The following is a 16480-nucleotide window of genomic DNA, read 5'->3' as shown; positions in this document are numbered from 1 at the left end:
AAAGAAGGATGGAAATGAATGTCTTGATACTGTTCTGATTCAATGGAACTTGAGTCGGGAACACATAATGAAAAGAAATTCCATTATTGATCTTCAGTTCCATTTTCATATTGATGTGAAACACTTCATTTTGTCTGTCCCATATTTTGCAATTTATTCCTTACATTTAGTTTTCCTTGATCAGAGACAAAACAAAAGAATATCCTGAATGGGGGTTAAGATAGATTCTCAAAAAGTCAAGACGGCCCTTGCAATCAAATTCTAACTCCATATGCATGATTTTTTAATGAAATAAAATATATATACATAAAAGGATGAAAAGAAAGATAAAAAACCATGCAACTATGCCTTCTACCTTTCTTTCTATTGAGTAATTATCATGTTGAACTTTCCCCCAAACACTTAGTCTAAACCCCTGCTCCTTTTTAACAAGACATGAAGCAGTAACACTTGCAAGAAAATGGAGAGGGATTCAACAATGGTCATCATGACTTTTTGACACATTGCCTCCTGTGGATGCCTCTCATGTAAAATAAAATGTGGCATTTTTCAAGTACTCACTCTTTCTTCCCATAAAAACCAAGTCATTTGATGGAAAGTGGCATTTTCACAAAGAGTGGAGAAATTTGTGGAAAGAAATTATCATTCAAATGCAAACTTACAAGGGAAATTAATGGTCTGAAACTACTTATTTCTTTTCCAAAAGAATACAAGACAAGCAGCTTAGAATTTTGGGATATTTGAAAAAAGAAAAGAAAAGAAATACACCAATTTAATGCAAGCTTTATTGTGATATTCTTCCCAAAGGACATAATAGCTTTGGATTGGCTGATCTTTTGTCAGCAGAACACGTGTTTTCCTTTCTGGCCTGTTATTTTCTTGTCTCCATTACTTGTTTGCTATTTTAAAATAGAAGTTGAAGTTCTAAAATTCCAACAATAGGATTGCCATTGACAAAGCTACCAAAATCCAACACTTGGTTAGATGGCACAATAGGAAATTCTTTGCTGCCATCTAGAGGGCATCTGGATTGTTGTAGTTCAGATATGTCAATCCTACCCCTTGCAGCCCATGCCAATCACAAGGATCAACACCTGTATTATGATGTGGGAAATGAGGCAAATTGTATAACTTGCCCCAAAATAGTCTTAGCATAGATTTTAAAAAGCTATTTTATTTTCAAACTCAATGGAAATAAAACTCTGGACTTATAGGTCCAGTTTGTTAATTCCTCCACCTGTTGCAGTCCTCACTATTCCTAAAAATATTAAATGCAAACCACAGTTATTAAAAGGCTGCATGTTTGTGCTTCAAAAAAATAAACACATACACACAGATACATATTTTATGTCCCTTTGTGTGTGTGTGTATTCATACAAAATAAATTCTTGCTGTGTCACACACAAACACACACACACATTCACACTTGGAAATAAGCACTTCTGAATTCTCTAATTTTTATAAGCAATTTAGTAAATGTATATAACATTGTGGTCCTGGATCCTTTTGTAATAGCAAACTTCCTCTTTAAAAATGTTTCTATCTTGTTTATAAAAGCATTTTATAACAGTTTTATAAACAACTCATATAATTTCACAGACATATTGCATTTTGCACAATCTATTCTGAATGTGTTCGGATGGTCTTAGAATAAGATTTTAATTCACTATTCTGTAGGCAATATTACCAGAGGCAAATACAAGAGCCATGTAAGAAACAATGAAGAGGTTAAAGGCAATAAATGAGGTAATTTCAAAATGCTCATTAAAAATAGCTTGTTTTGCTTTATAACATTTTGAACCTGAAACTACTGTCCTTGCCTATAACTATTGTTCTTCCATCAATGCAGCTTTTTCCAACAGGATGACCACTAAATTTCTTGGAAATTACAGCTTCTAGAATTCTGAACCACTAGATTACCTGGTCAAGTTTGCCATGAATCTTGAGAACAGTAGTTCCAACAAGAATCTCAGTTTGAGAAAAATGCACTACAACATGGCAGCACTGTAGTGATTATTCAGGGGGAAGATAGTGAAAAAATATATACATATCCAATAACTCCAGGAAGAAATGATTAGAAAATATGTATGACATAATCAGTGGGCACATTTTAATGCATTTATTTCAGTATTTTAACGCATTATTTCAAAGCAGTTGTAATCTAAGCCATCTGTGTTTTGCTAGAGATAAGATACAATAATGTAGTGATTGTATCTCAAACATCATAGGACAATACTCTGAAGTGCTGTTCCTATTTGAACAATTTTGTAATCCAAATTCTGGAATAAGGGAGTTGCATACACTGAGTTTCCATAATTTTATTACAGCATACAAATGCAAAAATGACACTTCAGGAGTACTAGAATCATTCTGTTTTTTCCTGTCCCATCTTAGCCATTCTGCTATGGCTCAGAGAACTATAAGGTTTGAAGCAACTTGAGATAGTACAAAATAGAAACTAAACAAAAGTAACAATGCTGACTTCATACAGATATATAATCGGAAAGACTGTCCCCTTCTGGAGAGTTATTGAAGATTGTTTTTAAGATTAATAAAGCAGTAACTCCTTTAAAAGCCAAACACACTTGTTTCCTATCATTTTATACCACAAATTGGTAAAATTGTATGGAGATCTACACAAACCGGCAAATCTCAAGCATAGGCTTTGGGAATTGTGTATAGCTTGCAGACTCAGGGTTTGTCCTTCTGACAAAGTGGGAACTATGGTTTATAAATTACAATATCAACAGATTAAAACCAAACTACGTTGTTACCCAAGAGCTTGCTCTTCCTGAGACCATTACCTGTGAACTGACCTTAAATATCACATTTCGGTTCTTACTATGTTACAGAGCCCAATTATGACATCGAACATGTAAACAAGCTAACACTACTAGCATGGGTAGCATCCTGCCGACACACTTTTATCTTTCTTGGTGACTTCAATCTACCTCATATTAACTGGACCCTAAACGAATGTACAACTGAACCCATACATGCAACCTTCTACAATGCTGTACCAAATCTGGGACTGGAACAACTAGTAACCAACAATACTAGGCTTAACAACTGCCTCGATCTCATCTTCTGCAATAGTTTGAATTCAATTTATGGAATACAAATAAAAGAACCCTTTTCTAACAGTGACCACAACATGATTGACTTTTGTCTCAACATACGTCCACACAAAAATAATCACAACGACAAAATCCCCAATTATAACTTCAAAAAAGGCAACTATGATTTTATAATCAACTATCTCTCTTCCCTTGATTGGTAATTTCTATTCATTGGATGCAATACTGTTGAAGACCATTACAAAATATTCTTACTAGAAATCAAAAGAGCCATCAAACTTTATGTACCAATAACAACTCCCAAAACCAGGAAAAACAAATTACCCATAACAGTACGGAAGCTTCAATCCAAAAAGAGATCACTTTGGCGAAAAAACAAATCTGGTCACATTGCCAACTTCAACAGCTGATACAAAAATCTATGCCACCAGATAAAAACTGAATGCACTAATTATCACATTAAACAAGAGGAAAACCTTCTATGCACAAATTCCACCCATGCTTTCTACAATTTTGTTAACAACAAACTAAAAGACTCAAGGTCCATCCCACCCCTGAAAGGACCTAATAGCAAAGACTGCAATGATGACACTATCAAAGCAAACCTCTTTAACACATTCTTTGGCTCAGTATTTGTAAAAAAACAATGGATCAAGCCCAGTACTTCCTAGTCAAACCACAGACAACTACAATGATCTAATACATATCAATTTTACAGAAGATGTTAAAAAAGCACTGCGCAATCTAAAACCATCCCTATCTATTGAATCGGACGGAATATGTGCCTACTTCTTAAAAAAGCTATCCACTGCCATAGCTGAACCTCTAAGCATAATCTTTGAAAAATCTTTCAGGACCAGCTCCTTGCCAAAACTATGGTCACAAGCCACAGCCATCCCCATCTTCAAAAAGGGAGATCCAAGCCTAGTTGAAAATTACAGACCAATCTCCTTATGCTGCGTCACCTGTAAAGTCATGGAATCAATTATTAACCAATCCATCATCCTCCACTTACAGACAAACAACCTACTCTCTATTAAACAATATGGTTTCAGAAAAAAACTATCCTGTAATCTGCAACTCTTACACTGCAAAAACATATGGACTACACAACTTGATCAGGGCAAAGCAATATATGCAATCTACATAGACTTCTGTAAAGCCTTTGATTCAGTGGTACACTACAAACTACTACTAAAACTAAAATCTTATGGTATCTCTGGACACCTGCATAACTGGATAGAAGCATTCCTGTCAAACAGATAACAAGTGGTCAAAATTAGGAGTGTCCTATCAAATTCTGTACCTGTCAACAGTGGTGTCTCCCAAGGCAGTGTTTTAGGACCAACTCTCTTCATACTCTACATAAATGACCTCTGTGATCATATTAAGAGCAACTGCGTTCTCTTCACTGATGATGTAAAGCTATTCAACAACACAGACAATACTACTACCTTCCAAAAAGATCTTGACTATGTATCAGAATGGTCAATCAAATGGCAACTTCAAATCTCAACAAATAAATGCTCTGCCTTTTTTATTTTTTGTAAATTTTATTTGAGTTTTCACAAAAAAAATACAAATAAAACATCTTTTTTGAAAGTAGCGTAATCCCAGGTTACATTTTTTCGTACAGACACAAATTCAATTTCATACTCATTTTTATGTTCAATGCCATATCTTATTACTGTTTTACATTTTCTACATAGCTTCTCCCCTACATAGCTTTTCTCAATTTTATTTTAATTATCTCGTCTCAATTCAAATCATTATATTTATACTTTTTGTCTGTCCTGTTTTAATTTCATATTATCTTTTCTCATTAAACAAAGTTTCTCCTGTAGTTGCTGATTGGAGTATGACACCTTTATATCTTTTAATTTTATCCATTTAACTCTTATTTAAGCTTCAATATATACCTTAAAGTTATAACATTCAATATAATACATAACTTCCATTCGGATTCTGCTTGGTACGTTCTTAAAATGCACACTATATTCTTTTTAAAAAAAGATTATAAATATATGTAATTAAAACAACACATTCCATTCCAATTCGATTCTATCATTAATGTTAATATTCATTAAAATCTTAACTTCTTTAACATTACTTTTCAATTAAATATCATACTTCTATGGAAACAGTTATAAGCTTTCCATAATTAATTTCCCACCCCTCTTCTTTGTCCCAGTCTTCTTGTTTTGCAGACGTTTCTTGTTGTTTCTCATAGTTCCAAATCTCAATTTCTAAGAATTGAAAAATGAAGCCAAAAGAACCCCTCCCTTCTTGTGCATCTTCTTTGTACTTTTTAAGTTCTATTTTCAATTCATCCAGAAGTAGTGTCATTGTATAAATTTCTAAACAACCACCCGATTAATTTTAGTCATTCAAATGCAATAACCAAGAATCCAAAGATCACCAAGTAATCCAAATATATGCAAGCTGTTCCTTTTTGCTTTTTTTTTCACTTTCTCTTCCTGGGGTTCTACTATTTAGCTGCCAAGTTTCAGTTAAAATGTATCTTTTAGAAGTCTTGTTGAAGTTTTACTGTAGATTCCTTTTAATTCCAGGCAGTCTCCCCCCTTTTTTCCAGATCCTGCCCTTTTATTCTTTTTCTCTCCTTTCCTGCTTACAAAATTTTTTTAGTGTCCAGAAATCTTTATTATCCCTTTGACATTTTGTTTTATTTTCAGCTTAATTGCCTGTTGATGTCAAAGCGGATTTCCCCCCCACCCCCCGATTTCTTTTTTTTTTTTTTTATAAAAGTTTTATTGATTTTAACAACAAATAAAAACACATAAAACATAAAACAGTCTCTTAGTTGTCAGTATAGGGAAAGGGAGAGAAGAAAAAAACCCCAAACCTTTCCCTTTTCACTTTCCTTCGCTGCTCCAGAATCTTCTTTGGGAATGATGTTATTTTTTTTTTAGTTTAAATTCCAGGGTACCTTAGTTGTTGCTTTTGCAATTTAACCCGGTCAGCCAAAACTTTCACTTCTTATCTTCCTCCTGCACATTCTTTTCCGGTTGAGTTCTTCTTTGAGGTGGCCATTTCTGACCACCGCTGCAACCGCCTTTGGGAAAGGGAGTAATAGCCAGATGAGGAGGAGAGATGCAGCTCTCCTCAACCCTGCTGGCAGTCTTCCCCCTCTTCACCACCTCTATCAGCCGGCTCGGGGCGCTCCAGTGGCGAGCCCAGACAGAAACCTTGCACGATCGCAGATTTCTGTCTGTCGCCGAAGAAGCTCAAACCGGAAGCTCAATGCTCTGTCTTATATATTGGCAAAAAAGCCCCAGAAAATATAATACAAGCTAAATAGTCAAGACCTTGTTGAGGATCCAAACTCTGTCAAGGACCTTGGAGTACTCATCTTTAATGATCTAAGTGCTAGAGCCCACTGTAACTACATAGCCAAAAAGGCATTAAGAGTTGTTAATCTAATCCTACGTAGCTTCTTCTCTAGTAATATCACACTACTAACTAGAGCATACAAAACATTTGCTAGACCTATACTTGAATACAGCTCATCAGTCTGGAACCATATTGTGTATCTGATATTAACACAATTGAAATAGTCCAGAAATATTTCACAAGAGTTCTCCACTCCTTTACTCATTGCAGAATACCTTATGCCACCAGACTTGAAACTCTAGACCTAGAAAACTTAGAACTACGCCACCTCCGGTCCGATCTAAATATAGTATATAAAATCATACATTGCAATGTCCTACCTGCAAATGAATACTTCAGCTTCAATCATAACAATACAAGAGCACACAATAGATACAAACTCAAGGTTAACCGCACCAAACTTGACTGCAGAAAATACGACTTCAGCAACAGAGTGGTCAATGTTTGGAATATTCTACCTGATTCTGTGGTTTCTTCCCCAAACCCCAAAAACTTTAACCTTAGACTGTCTACTATTGACCTCACCCCCTTCCTAAGAGGCCTGTGCGCATAAGCGCACCAATCGTGCCTACAGTCCCTGTCCTATTGTTTCTTTTTATTTTTCTTATATCTATCTCATGTGTTCAAAACTATATTTATTCTTATACCTGTATCTTGTAAGCAATTGACAAATCAAATAAATAAATAACATAAATATATTGTGGCTCAGCCAATGAGTGACTACCAATGGAATTAAGACGTACAAAAGTATACTCAGAAGAGCAGATGATACTCTGATTCAGGGCTTTTAAATAGAAGGAAATCACTATTCATGGGTTTGACTTGTTCACAAAATACGTCACATTACAATCTAAATTTTTTGAGTAGGTTTTTCTCATCTTCAGTGTCATTTGATTTTATATAAAATGCTGATGATCTTGACAGCTTTCCATTAAACAGATTTAAAGATTTCCCAATGTCAAGCTTTTGTAAAATTTCTTAGAAAACATTTAGCATTATCCCAGAAGGATAATTTTTTTTAATGATCATCCTCTTGAGAACAGTCACAATATTCTATCTTGCCAAGTTTATTTCTTTGGTTTATTTGTTTTTAATATCTTATAGCATCAATAATAAATCAGTGGATGAATTCACATCTTTTTGCATTGTAGCATATGTATAAGCTTACATATATTATTATAGTTTGGAGAACGCATTACACGCTAATCAACAGATTACTGCAATATTATAGGACTGAGTTTAATGTGCTTTGCTTTCTTGCAGAAAACACATTGATCTAGATGAAGGGAAAACGTGGTTCCTTCTCATGCCAGCATTGCATTATTTTCAGGCCACACAACTTTTGCATGCAGGAAATTATATTGTTGATCTCTCCTGATATTAGCAGACTAGCATATTGCTGCATCATTTATAGTCTGATCTGAATTTGGTTTTATATCCTGGCAACATAAATGCTGCTCTTTACTATAAATATACACAGCTAAACATAGCTTTTTATATAATTTATAGATGTATTTAAATTTCCTTGAAACATCAGCAATGATTTCAAAGCCTGATATTATCTAAATGCAAATATTTGCTCAGTGAACTGTTACTTAGCAATTAGTTATTTATCTCTGACTGCTGAAGGATTTAGATTATTTCCCATTTTAGTGGCATAAGAAAAATCTATAGCTAATCCTCAGCTTACAATCACAATTAGGACTGTAACTTCCATTACAACGTAATGTGGTTGTTAGTTATGCCTGATTTTACAACTTTTTACCCTGTTTGTTAAGCAAATAACTGTGGTTGTTAAACAAATCTGGTTAACCTCAAATCTGACTTTGTTTATTGGAAGCCCCCTAGGAAGGCCATAAATGGTGATCATGTGGCCCTCAGGTGGCTACAACTGTTGTAAATAAATTTCACATGTTAGGTGCTTGAATTTTGATCATGTGATTCTGGGGGATGCTGCAACCGTTATAAGTATATAGACTGGTTGTAAATCACTTTTTTCAGCACTGTCATCAACTTTGAACAGTCAAAATCACAAATGGCAGGAAGTCAAGGACTGCTTGTACAATTCTGTAGGTGTTTGATTTAGGATTAGGTAGGATGGAGCCCCACTTCAGAGAAAGGAAGAAAGAGATTTTATGCAGATCTTGAATTCAGGGAAAGAAAATATTCATTTTCACAACTGATTATTTATTATTTTTATCAGATGGGTGAAGACTCTACTGTAAATTTATGCCTCAGGCTCATAGCCATTTTTAGACAGGCCTGCCCAACAAAAATGGACTGCCAAAGCATGATTTTAAACCAATGCAGGGAGAACAAAAATCCTTACTGCTTTTCTGACTTCATATAGACAAGAACTGAAATATGACTATAAACAAATTTATTCAGTTTTGGGACTATATCTGGTTGTTCCATATGGAACAAACAGTGCTTGGATGCTTAAAATTAAATGCCATTCACTGACTTTCCCAAATCAAACTTTTAGGAAAAAACTAACAAAAAATCAACAAAGGGATATAATTTATTCAAACTGTACCAAGGACATCTCTTATGTTAAAGGAAGTTATGTTAGAGAAAGATTTCAAAGCTTGCACTGGGAAAAAGCATGAATAAAAAAGTAATCATAATTCATCATTAAAATGATTTTCTGGCAATTTCCATTAATCGGTCTTTATACCAGAGGGGATGCTCTAGATAATCGCAGAGATGATATTGGAAAAGCACGTGGCAGTTAGGAAAACATGATTTAAGTCCAGGAATAGAAAAAGAATATTAGAGAGTAACTTATATTAGCTCTGCAGTAATTCTCTTTGGTATAAGAGGGAGGGAGTGAAACACTGACATTGTTTCAGGATTCTATTACTATCAATAAAATAGGTTTCCAGTCTGTCTTTTGGAGTCTGTTTCCTGACTGTCTGCCTTGAAGGGTTGACAGATGCTTACAAAGATCCTACAAGTCAGAAGATATTAATTAATGGACCAGATTACAAATAAAATATGCCACATTTTTATTGATCCATTTAGAAGAGCTAGCCCAGTAGTATATTAGAAAACATCTTGATCTAATTATTACAGACTTTAAAGTTGCAGGTAGGGAAGAAAAGAAATTTGCCATACAGGCACCCTTTGTTCAAAAGCTCTAAAGATGGCTGAGGCCATCTTTAACTGATAATACAATATGGGAAGACTACGTCACATCTCCATGGGCAGAGCAGGATTATCTGAGTTTTCTTGTCCTTTCCCTCCAAATATTTTTTTCTTCCTAGAGTTTCCCCAAAAGTGCAGGGTCCACTGTTTTGTATCAATGAAATAGTGATCCATTGTTTGCATTAGGTGTTGACCAACAAGCTTTTTGCCCAAGCTTGACATTGTAGGCTGAGTAAAACTAACTGGCCTAAAATCTCCCAGCCAATTTTCAAGCCTAACGTTTAGACTTAGACTTTATTGTCACTTTGAATGTATGCTAATCAACATACATTAAAATGAAATTTCATTGCATACTATTCTCAAAGGGTCTCCACCTCAAATATACACTACATAAACATACATATATACATACATACATACACGCACAGATACATACATATGGTACATACATACATATGTATGCATATACCAACATATATTATATGACATGGAGAAAAAACACATTCTATTTTTTTAATTTAAAAAATAAACTTTATTAAAGATTAAAAAATATGTACAATATATAGAACAAGACATTTCATAACAAATGAAATCGATGTGTAAAACACAATGAAACATATATGTTTCTAATTTGACAGTGTGTTCTTTTTTCAAAAACAATTTTTCTAATATTCATTTTCTGTTTCTGGTAACTACTCTTAGTCTAACCACTTTATTTTTTCCATTCCTTATCTTTTTATTCCCTGGTTTTTATCGTTAATCCAATTGTAGCATTTTTCCCAAACTGCACTATATTTTGAGTCTACCTGGTCTTTTATTTTTGGGTAAATACATCCATTTCAGTGCAGTCAAGGACCTTCTGAATTATCAAATTGTTTGTTGACATTTGGTCACCCTTCCAGCATTGTGCCAACACAATTCTTGCTGCCATAATTATATAAAGAATTAAATATTTCATTTCTTTTGCATAATCACCTTTTATCATTCCCAATAAAAATATTTTGGCCTTGAATTCTAGTTGAATATTTGTGATTTCTTTTATCCAAAGTCTAATCTTTTTCCAGTATTTTTTACTTTTTGGGCAAAGTCACCAAGCGTGGAAGAAAGTACCCCTCATTTGCTTGTATTTCCAACAAAGCAGACTTAAGTTTGGGTACGTTAGCCAACCTCAAGGGTGCCAGATACCACTTATAACACATTTTGTATTGATTTTCTTTATAGACCACCAATTTTATAATTTTGCTTCCAGATTTTTTCCCAATCTTCCAGGTTGATATTGTGCCCTACATTCCTTGCCCATGCAATCATTGGGCCCTTAACTATCTTTTCCGCCATTTCAAATTCTAATAAGTAATTATACATTTTGGAGATTAATTTTTCATCCATTCCCTCTAATATTTTATCTAACTGATTCGGCTTTACCTCAATTCCAAATTCTTCTACATCTTTTTTGTACCTCGTTTTGAGCTGTAAATATGGCCACCACTCTAATTTCATGCCTTGCTCTCTAAGTTCTTGGTTTGTCTTTAGTGTTATAGACCGTGAAGTGGGTGTGGGATCTCTAACAATGCTTTGAGCTATAGCACTTATAAATAGTACCCTGAATAACAGGATTCCTATAATCTTCTCAGCTGTCCTTACCACTCTTCTGAATAGACTTTCTCTCTGAGGCACTGCAGCCGCCAAACCAAACAGCGATGCACTTTGTTAAAATATGGAACTAGAACTCACAATCTCCTTAATTGCTAGACCAAACTGGCTCCTTCAAAATATATTTACTGCATTTCTCTCCCCCCCCCCACCGCCCAAATTTCCATTAAGATAACAAGAAACTATGCCAATGATTTTTAGCAACTAGGTTACTTTGGTTTGGAAGTCACAAAAAAGGAATTAAAAAGCAGCATGCGGTTTCAGCTTGCATTTGTTCACTCATTACCATATGGATCCTAGTGACACTGCCATGCCTTCAGAGTTTTCAAGGTGCAGTATGTGGTCTTCTTGATGTTTCTGTCAGTTAACATGAATGAGGAACACTGGGAAAGGTATACCAAGCACTCTCAGGATGCCCAATGAGCAGTATCTCAGACTAGCAAAAAAAAAAAAATTGGAATGCATTCATGGGCTGTCAGCTAATTCTTTCCATGGTGTTGGGAAAAGCATTTGTGCAATGCCAACTGATTATACACCTAGTGACAATTCTCATTCAGACTAAATTTGCCACTCACATTTTTCTGTATCTGTTAGATTTGCAGGTACAAATATTTATTCTTCCATGAACGTATTTTTAGATTTAGATGTAAACTCGTTACCCAGGCAATTAGACAGTGAGGTAGTTGTTTGCCAGGAAGAAAGGATATACATTTATTATTTCTTCTTCAAGTTGGCTTTCCCTACATACTATAAATTCCTGCACAATTTTTCTTTTGTGTAAGACAATATTTCTACAGGAACAATAAAAAATAAAGGACAGATCTAAAACTGTGCCTCCATCTTCCATAAGATTCTATGTTTACTCGGTTAATATGCATAAGACCTCAGCCTAAATTATGTCACATATTTATGTGTAGATTGTTTTATTTGGAAAATAACCCACAAATCAACTAATCTGCTGTAAAACTGACTTACTCTCATTGACTTTAGTGGCACTAATCCATTATCTGAAGCCAGCTGTGTTTCCTGGGAAAATATTCTTTTGTCAAATGAAACCTGCCAGCATTACCAAAAAAAAAAATCATAAACCCTTACCTGATAGTGCATTAAAATATGCATGATGTAATCATATATCTCTCCAGCAAGTTTATTTTCTGGTCTCCAGGGAAAAATGACAAACTGAATACCTAATAAGGGCACAAGAATTAAAGTGGCTCTGACAGCTTTCATATACATATTGGATTCAGCCCGATGTGTATCCCTCAGTTTTGTAACGAGAACTCGTACAATGTTGAGCAAAAAGAAAAAATTGACCTGAAAAAAAGTAAGTGTGTTACTTTTATTCTTATAAAACATTAAACAAAAGTTGGGACATATGAATATTCCAATATAAAGAAAGTATTACTCTCATTTTCATTTTTAGCCAACAGGGAATTTAGCTTACAACAAAAATGCATTAAAGTTTGCAGAAATGTTTGCAAACCCCACTAGAAAAGGAGGGCACATACAAGCAGTATCTGTCTGCCTGTCTTTACAGTTTCAGCAAAGCCTATTATCCACTTATCCATTTTGTGCCAGAGCACCTCCCTAATTATGTGGGAAGAGAAGCCTTCACCTAGAATAACTTCTTACTTGATTCCATCTCAACATACCATCAAAAGAGTGAAAATAAGATACATGGCCAATCTGCATGCTCTGCTCTGTTGCCTGCATCCTAAACCTGTATCAGACTATTAGTAAAGACTAACCCATTACGAGTCAAACCACCCTACTCTCTCTTTCAATGTATTCGACATCATAATTATAATCATAATCAATCAATCAATGCACTTTTGAAATAGCAACAGTAGTGCAATATGTAATCCAGATAATAAAGAAGGTTTGAAGACAGCTTTTCCCTTCTCCCCTTAGTAGTAATTAGGCCTTTTTTTAAAAAAAATGATATGTTTTATTTTCCAGAGTGACTCAATATGAAAAGATATGCATATCAAACCATATTGGTCTTTCTGATACTTTGGAGGGAATTATTACAAAAAATCTTCATTTGACTGAAATTTTTGAGAAACAAAAAATCAGGGATGGTATTCCCTTTGTAAAGTGTAGTAGGATATTATGCACAGCAGCTGGTTATTACAATCTGTTATGCTGAAAATATTTATGTAGTGTTTCTTTTTTGGAATTAATGAATTGTATGCAACAAGTAACTTATTTTTAATGGTTTTTTTTCTAGGACGTTAATCTTTGCTATATTTGACATAACTATCATCAGAATATAAGCTTTTATCAGATGCTCCACAGACATTATAAAAATCTGTCCAGCTGTTAATTTGTGTATCTTTTTTCCTAAGTAGCTGTATATAATGGCTATGATCTCTTAAGAACCCAAATATATTGCATTTACCCTGTTACTTCAGATCAAAGAATCATCCAAATCAACATTCTGCATCAGACAAAGGTCAACCCAATACATGCACAAAGCTTGCAAATATGGAGACCAAAGAGGTGAGAAATAAGCCTTCTGCATTTGCTAGGACATTTTTTTAACCAAGTAAATACATATTATACCAGGCAGATCCCAATGACTCAATGTATTCAGACCCCGCCCCCCTCATTTCAAGTTATAAACATTGGATTATGTTATTGACAGATTTCTAACATCCAATTTTCTTCTCTACCCATGAAGAACAGAAATCAAGATAATGGCTCAGAAGTCCCAAGGACACAAGGAACCATGGAATTGGGTGATTATTTTTATAAAATAGTTAGTGGTCCTGAATGCTGTGGGACAAAACATCTCAATAAAAACAATGAAGTGTAGCAGAATTAGTTTAGTGCTAAATTCATAATAAAATAGCAAATAATATTCTCACCAATAAAGCTGCCATTACAGGCCCATGAACAATGTACAGCAAATATGTGTCAACACTAATCCAACATCTGGAAGAAAATAAATAAATTAAATAATGAAATTATATATATTTTAACAGATCCTAATTAAGCATTATATAAAGTAGTACAATACTCACTTATCATTGAAATATCTGGCTCTGGCCACAGCATGAATCGATGCTGGCACTAAAGGAAAACCTAGAATAATAAATCATATATATCATATTTAATATTATTTTGGATTTGTTTATGGGCATGTGTTTGTCTGTATAGATATGTCATAGAGACACAAAGTTGGAAAGGAAAGTTTAAACTAATACTCTTCTTAGTCCAGGTATTTAATCAAACTATTTCCAGCAGAAGATCGTACAATTTCTACCTGAACAGATCCAGTGAAGGGGAACAATTAATAATTGGTTCCATTTTTAAACTGCCACTACTGTGATAATTTGCTTGTTCTAGCATGCAGTCTCAATCTGGATTGTTCTATATACATTTATATCCTGTCATTGTTCCACTAGTTCAAGTTAGCCAAAGTTGTGCATTAGTGAAAAGTTAAACAGATATGTTAATTGATGATTGCAACAACAACAACAGCAACAACAAAAATGAATTGCATAACTAGATAGAGATTTGAATGGTGACCTTCAAATCTTAATCTAGGTTTAAATCAGCTTTAAAGCTGATTTAAAGCCAACATGAAAAAACAAAAGAGTCAAATAAGGCAGTGAGTCCTGTGGCTACTGTGTGTGAGAGAGATCCATTCCAATTGACAGTGGCACTTAGCTGTTGCTGCTGAATTAGCCTTGACTGGCTAAGTCAAGAGATTGATCAATGCGTCGCCTGTGGGCAAATAAATATTTTCCCACTCAACAATGATTCCCTTTTAATGTATTCTTTAATGCAATTCAATATTCTTTATAAGCTGGAGGGAATTTGAATGCAAATTCCCTTAGTTTATCAAGGAAGCTTAAGCATTATCTTCAATGTTTCAAACATCTCCTTTTCAAATGGCTGTTACTGAAGATGAACAAGTTTCATGTGTTTAAGAAATGTAAGCACTGATGGAAATTGTATGGAATTAAGACTGATATCACAAACAGTTATTTTATTTTTTGCTTTAACATTGCCTTGCAAATCACTGTTAAATTATAGTTGAAAGAATAAAAATGGACCAAACAACATTTTATTTGATAAAAGTTCTGGTTTGGCTGAGATATATTTCTTGAAATAAATGTGAGCTATCAAAGTCACCTTGATTTGACACCAGAGCTGAGGCAAATCACTGTGATGCAACCTTCAAAACTGCCATCCTGTTTGTATAGTTCCCCCCCCCACACACACACACACCTACACATCTTAAAAGGTTACCTGCAGAAGTGTATTCTCACAAAAAAGAGAATTGTGCAGTCTGGGAGTTTTTCTTGACCACAAGCTCTCTTAGCTTTTAATGGTGAGATGAGCACAGTGAACAACAATGGCTAATGTAAAGTGTGATGTTCTTCAATCACTTAAACTAAAAGTCAAGAAATCTTAAGACCAGTCAAATTACTTTGACATCTCAAGCCAAAACCTCTACTAGATTCTCTCTTGGGAAAAGTAATATAATAATTAAATGAACGATTTGCTTTATTCTACACATTTTTGCTTAATAACTTATAGGAGCTATTTTTTCTGTGGATATTCATGTTTGTATGAGTCAATTACTTTAAAAACTCTGTGACAAAATGAAATATTTTAACAACTGGGTGGAAGGTCACATACCCCAGCCCAGGAGGTAATACCAATGCAAGCGCTGTTCTTCAGCAAATACTGCCACCACAATCAGTGTATGAAGATATATTCCTTCACAAAGCATCCAGAAGTAGTTACAGCCCATTGTATATTGGTGAAAAAACTGAAGCACTTTGCAGCTTACCTGTCAGAGAAAAGCAGCAGACAGATTTGGAGCAGACAACAATGTATATAAATGAATAAGAAAATATTATAATAGACTTTCACAAGCTTTTACCTGCTATTACATAGATCTATACCCCTCAACATTTTCTAATGACTGAATTTCTAATGTATCATACATATTGATTAAATCTGTCTCCTATATCAGGGTTTTGTGGAAGAAACCAACATGTCAAACATAAACAATCCATATTTCAGATATTTTTGCCTGTGATACAGAACAAATACATGCATAGGTCAATAAATTCAGGAGCTACACTACCTGAATTCTTCCCTAGTCCACAGTAACCTGGTTGTCTTAAAACTTTCTTTCCCTTATAGTAAGCATTAGGTGATGCTATATAGCTAGA

At 34.4% G+C, this 16480-nt stretch overlaps 1 protein-coding gene across 1 annotated transcript in view; it reads right to left on the bottom strand.

Annotated features, from left to right (window-relative positions):
- The window catches only part of CALCR (calcitonin receptor), a 164403-nt gene that overhangs the window by 12181 nt on the left and 135742 nt on the right, over positions 1-16480 (bottom strand). Inside the window, exons 8-11 of the mRNA XM_026675736.2 lie at positions 15939-16092; positions 14312-14372; positions 14156-14222; positions 12381-12599 (exon numbers count right to left, since the gene is read on the bottom strand). Of these exons, the coding sequence (XP_026531521.1) occupies positions 12381-12599; positions 14156-14222; positions 14312-14372; positions 15939-16092 (501 nt within the window). The remainder of the gene's footprint in view (positions 1-12380; positions 12600-14155; positions 14223-14311; positions 14373-15938; positions 16093-16480) is intronic.

This window comes from Notechis scutatus, chromosome Z (genome assembly GCF_049901735.1).
Source record: "Notechis scutatus isolate UNSWTSFEM ecotype Mainland chromosome Z, rNotScu1.2, whole genome shotgun sequence".
NCBI lineage: Eukaryota > Metazoa > Chordata > Lepidosauria > Squamata > Elapidae > Notechis > Notechis scutatus.
The sequence above is the reverse complement of the archived record's forward strand: the minus strand, read 5'-3'. Positions and strand labels throughout refer to the sequence as shown.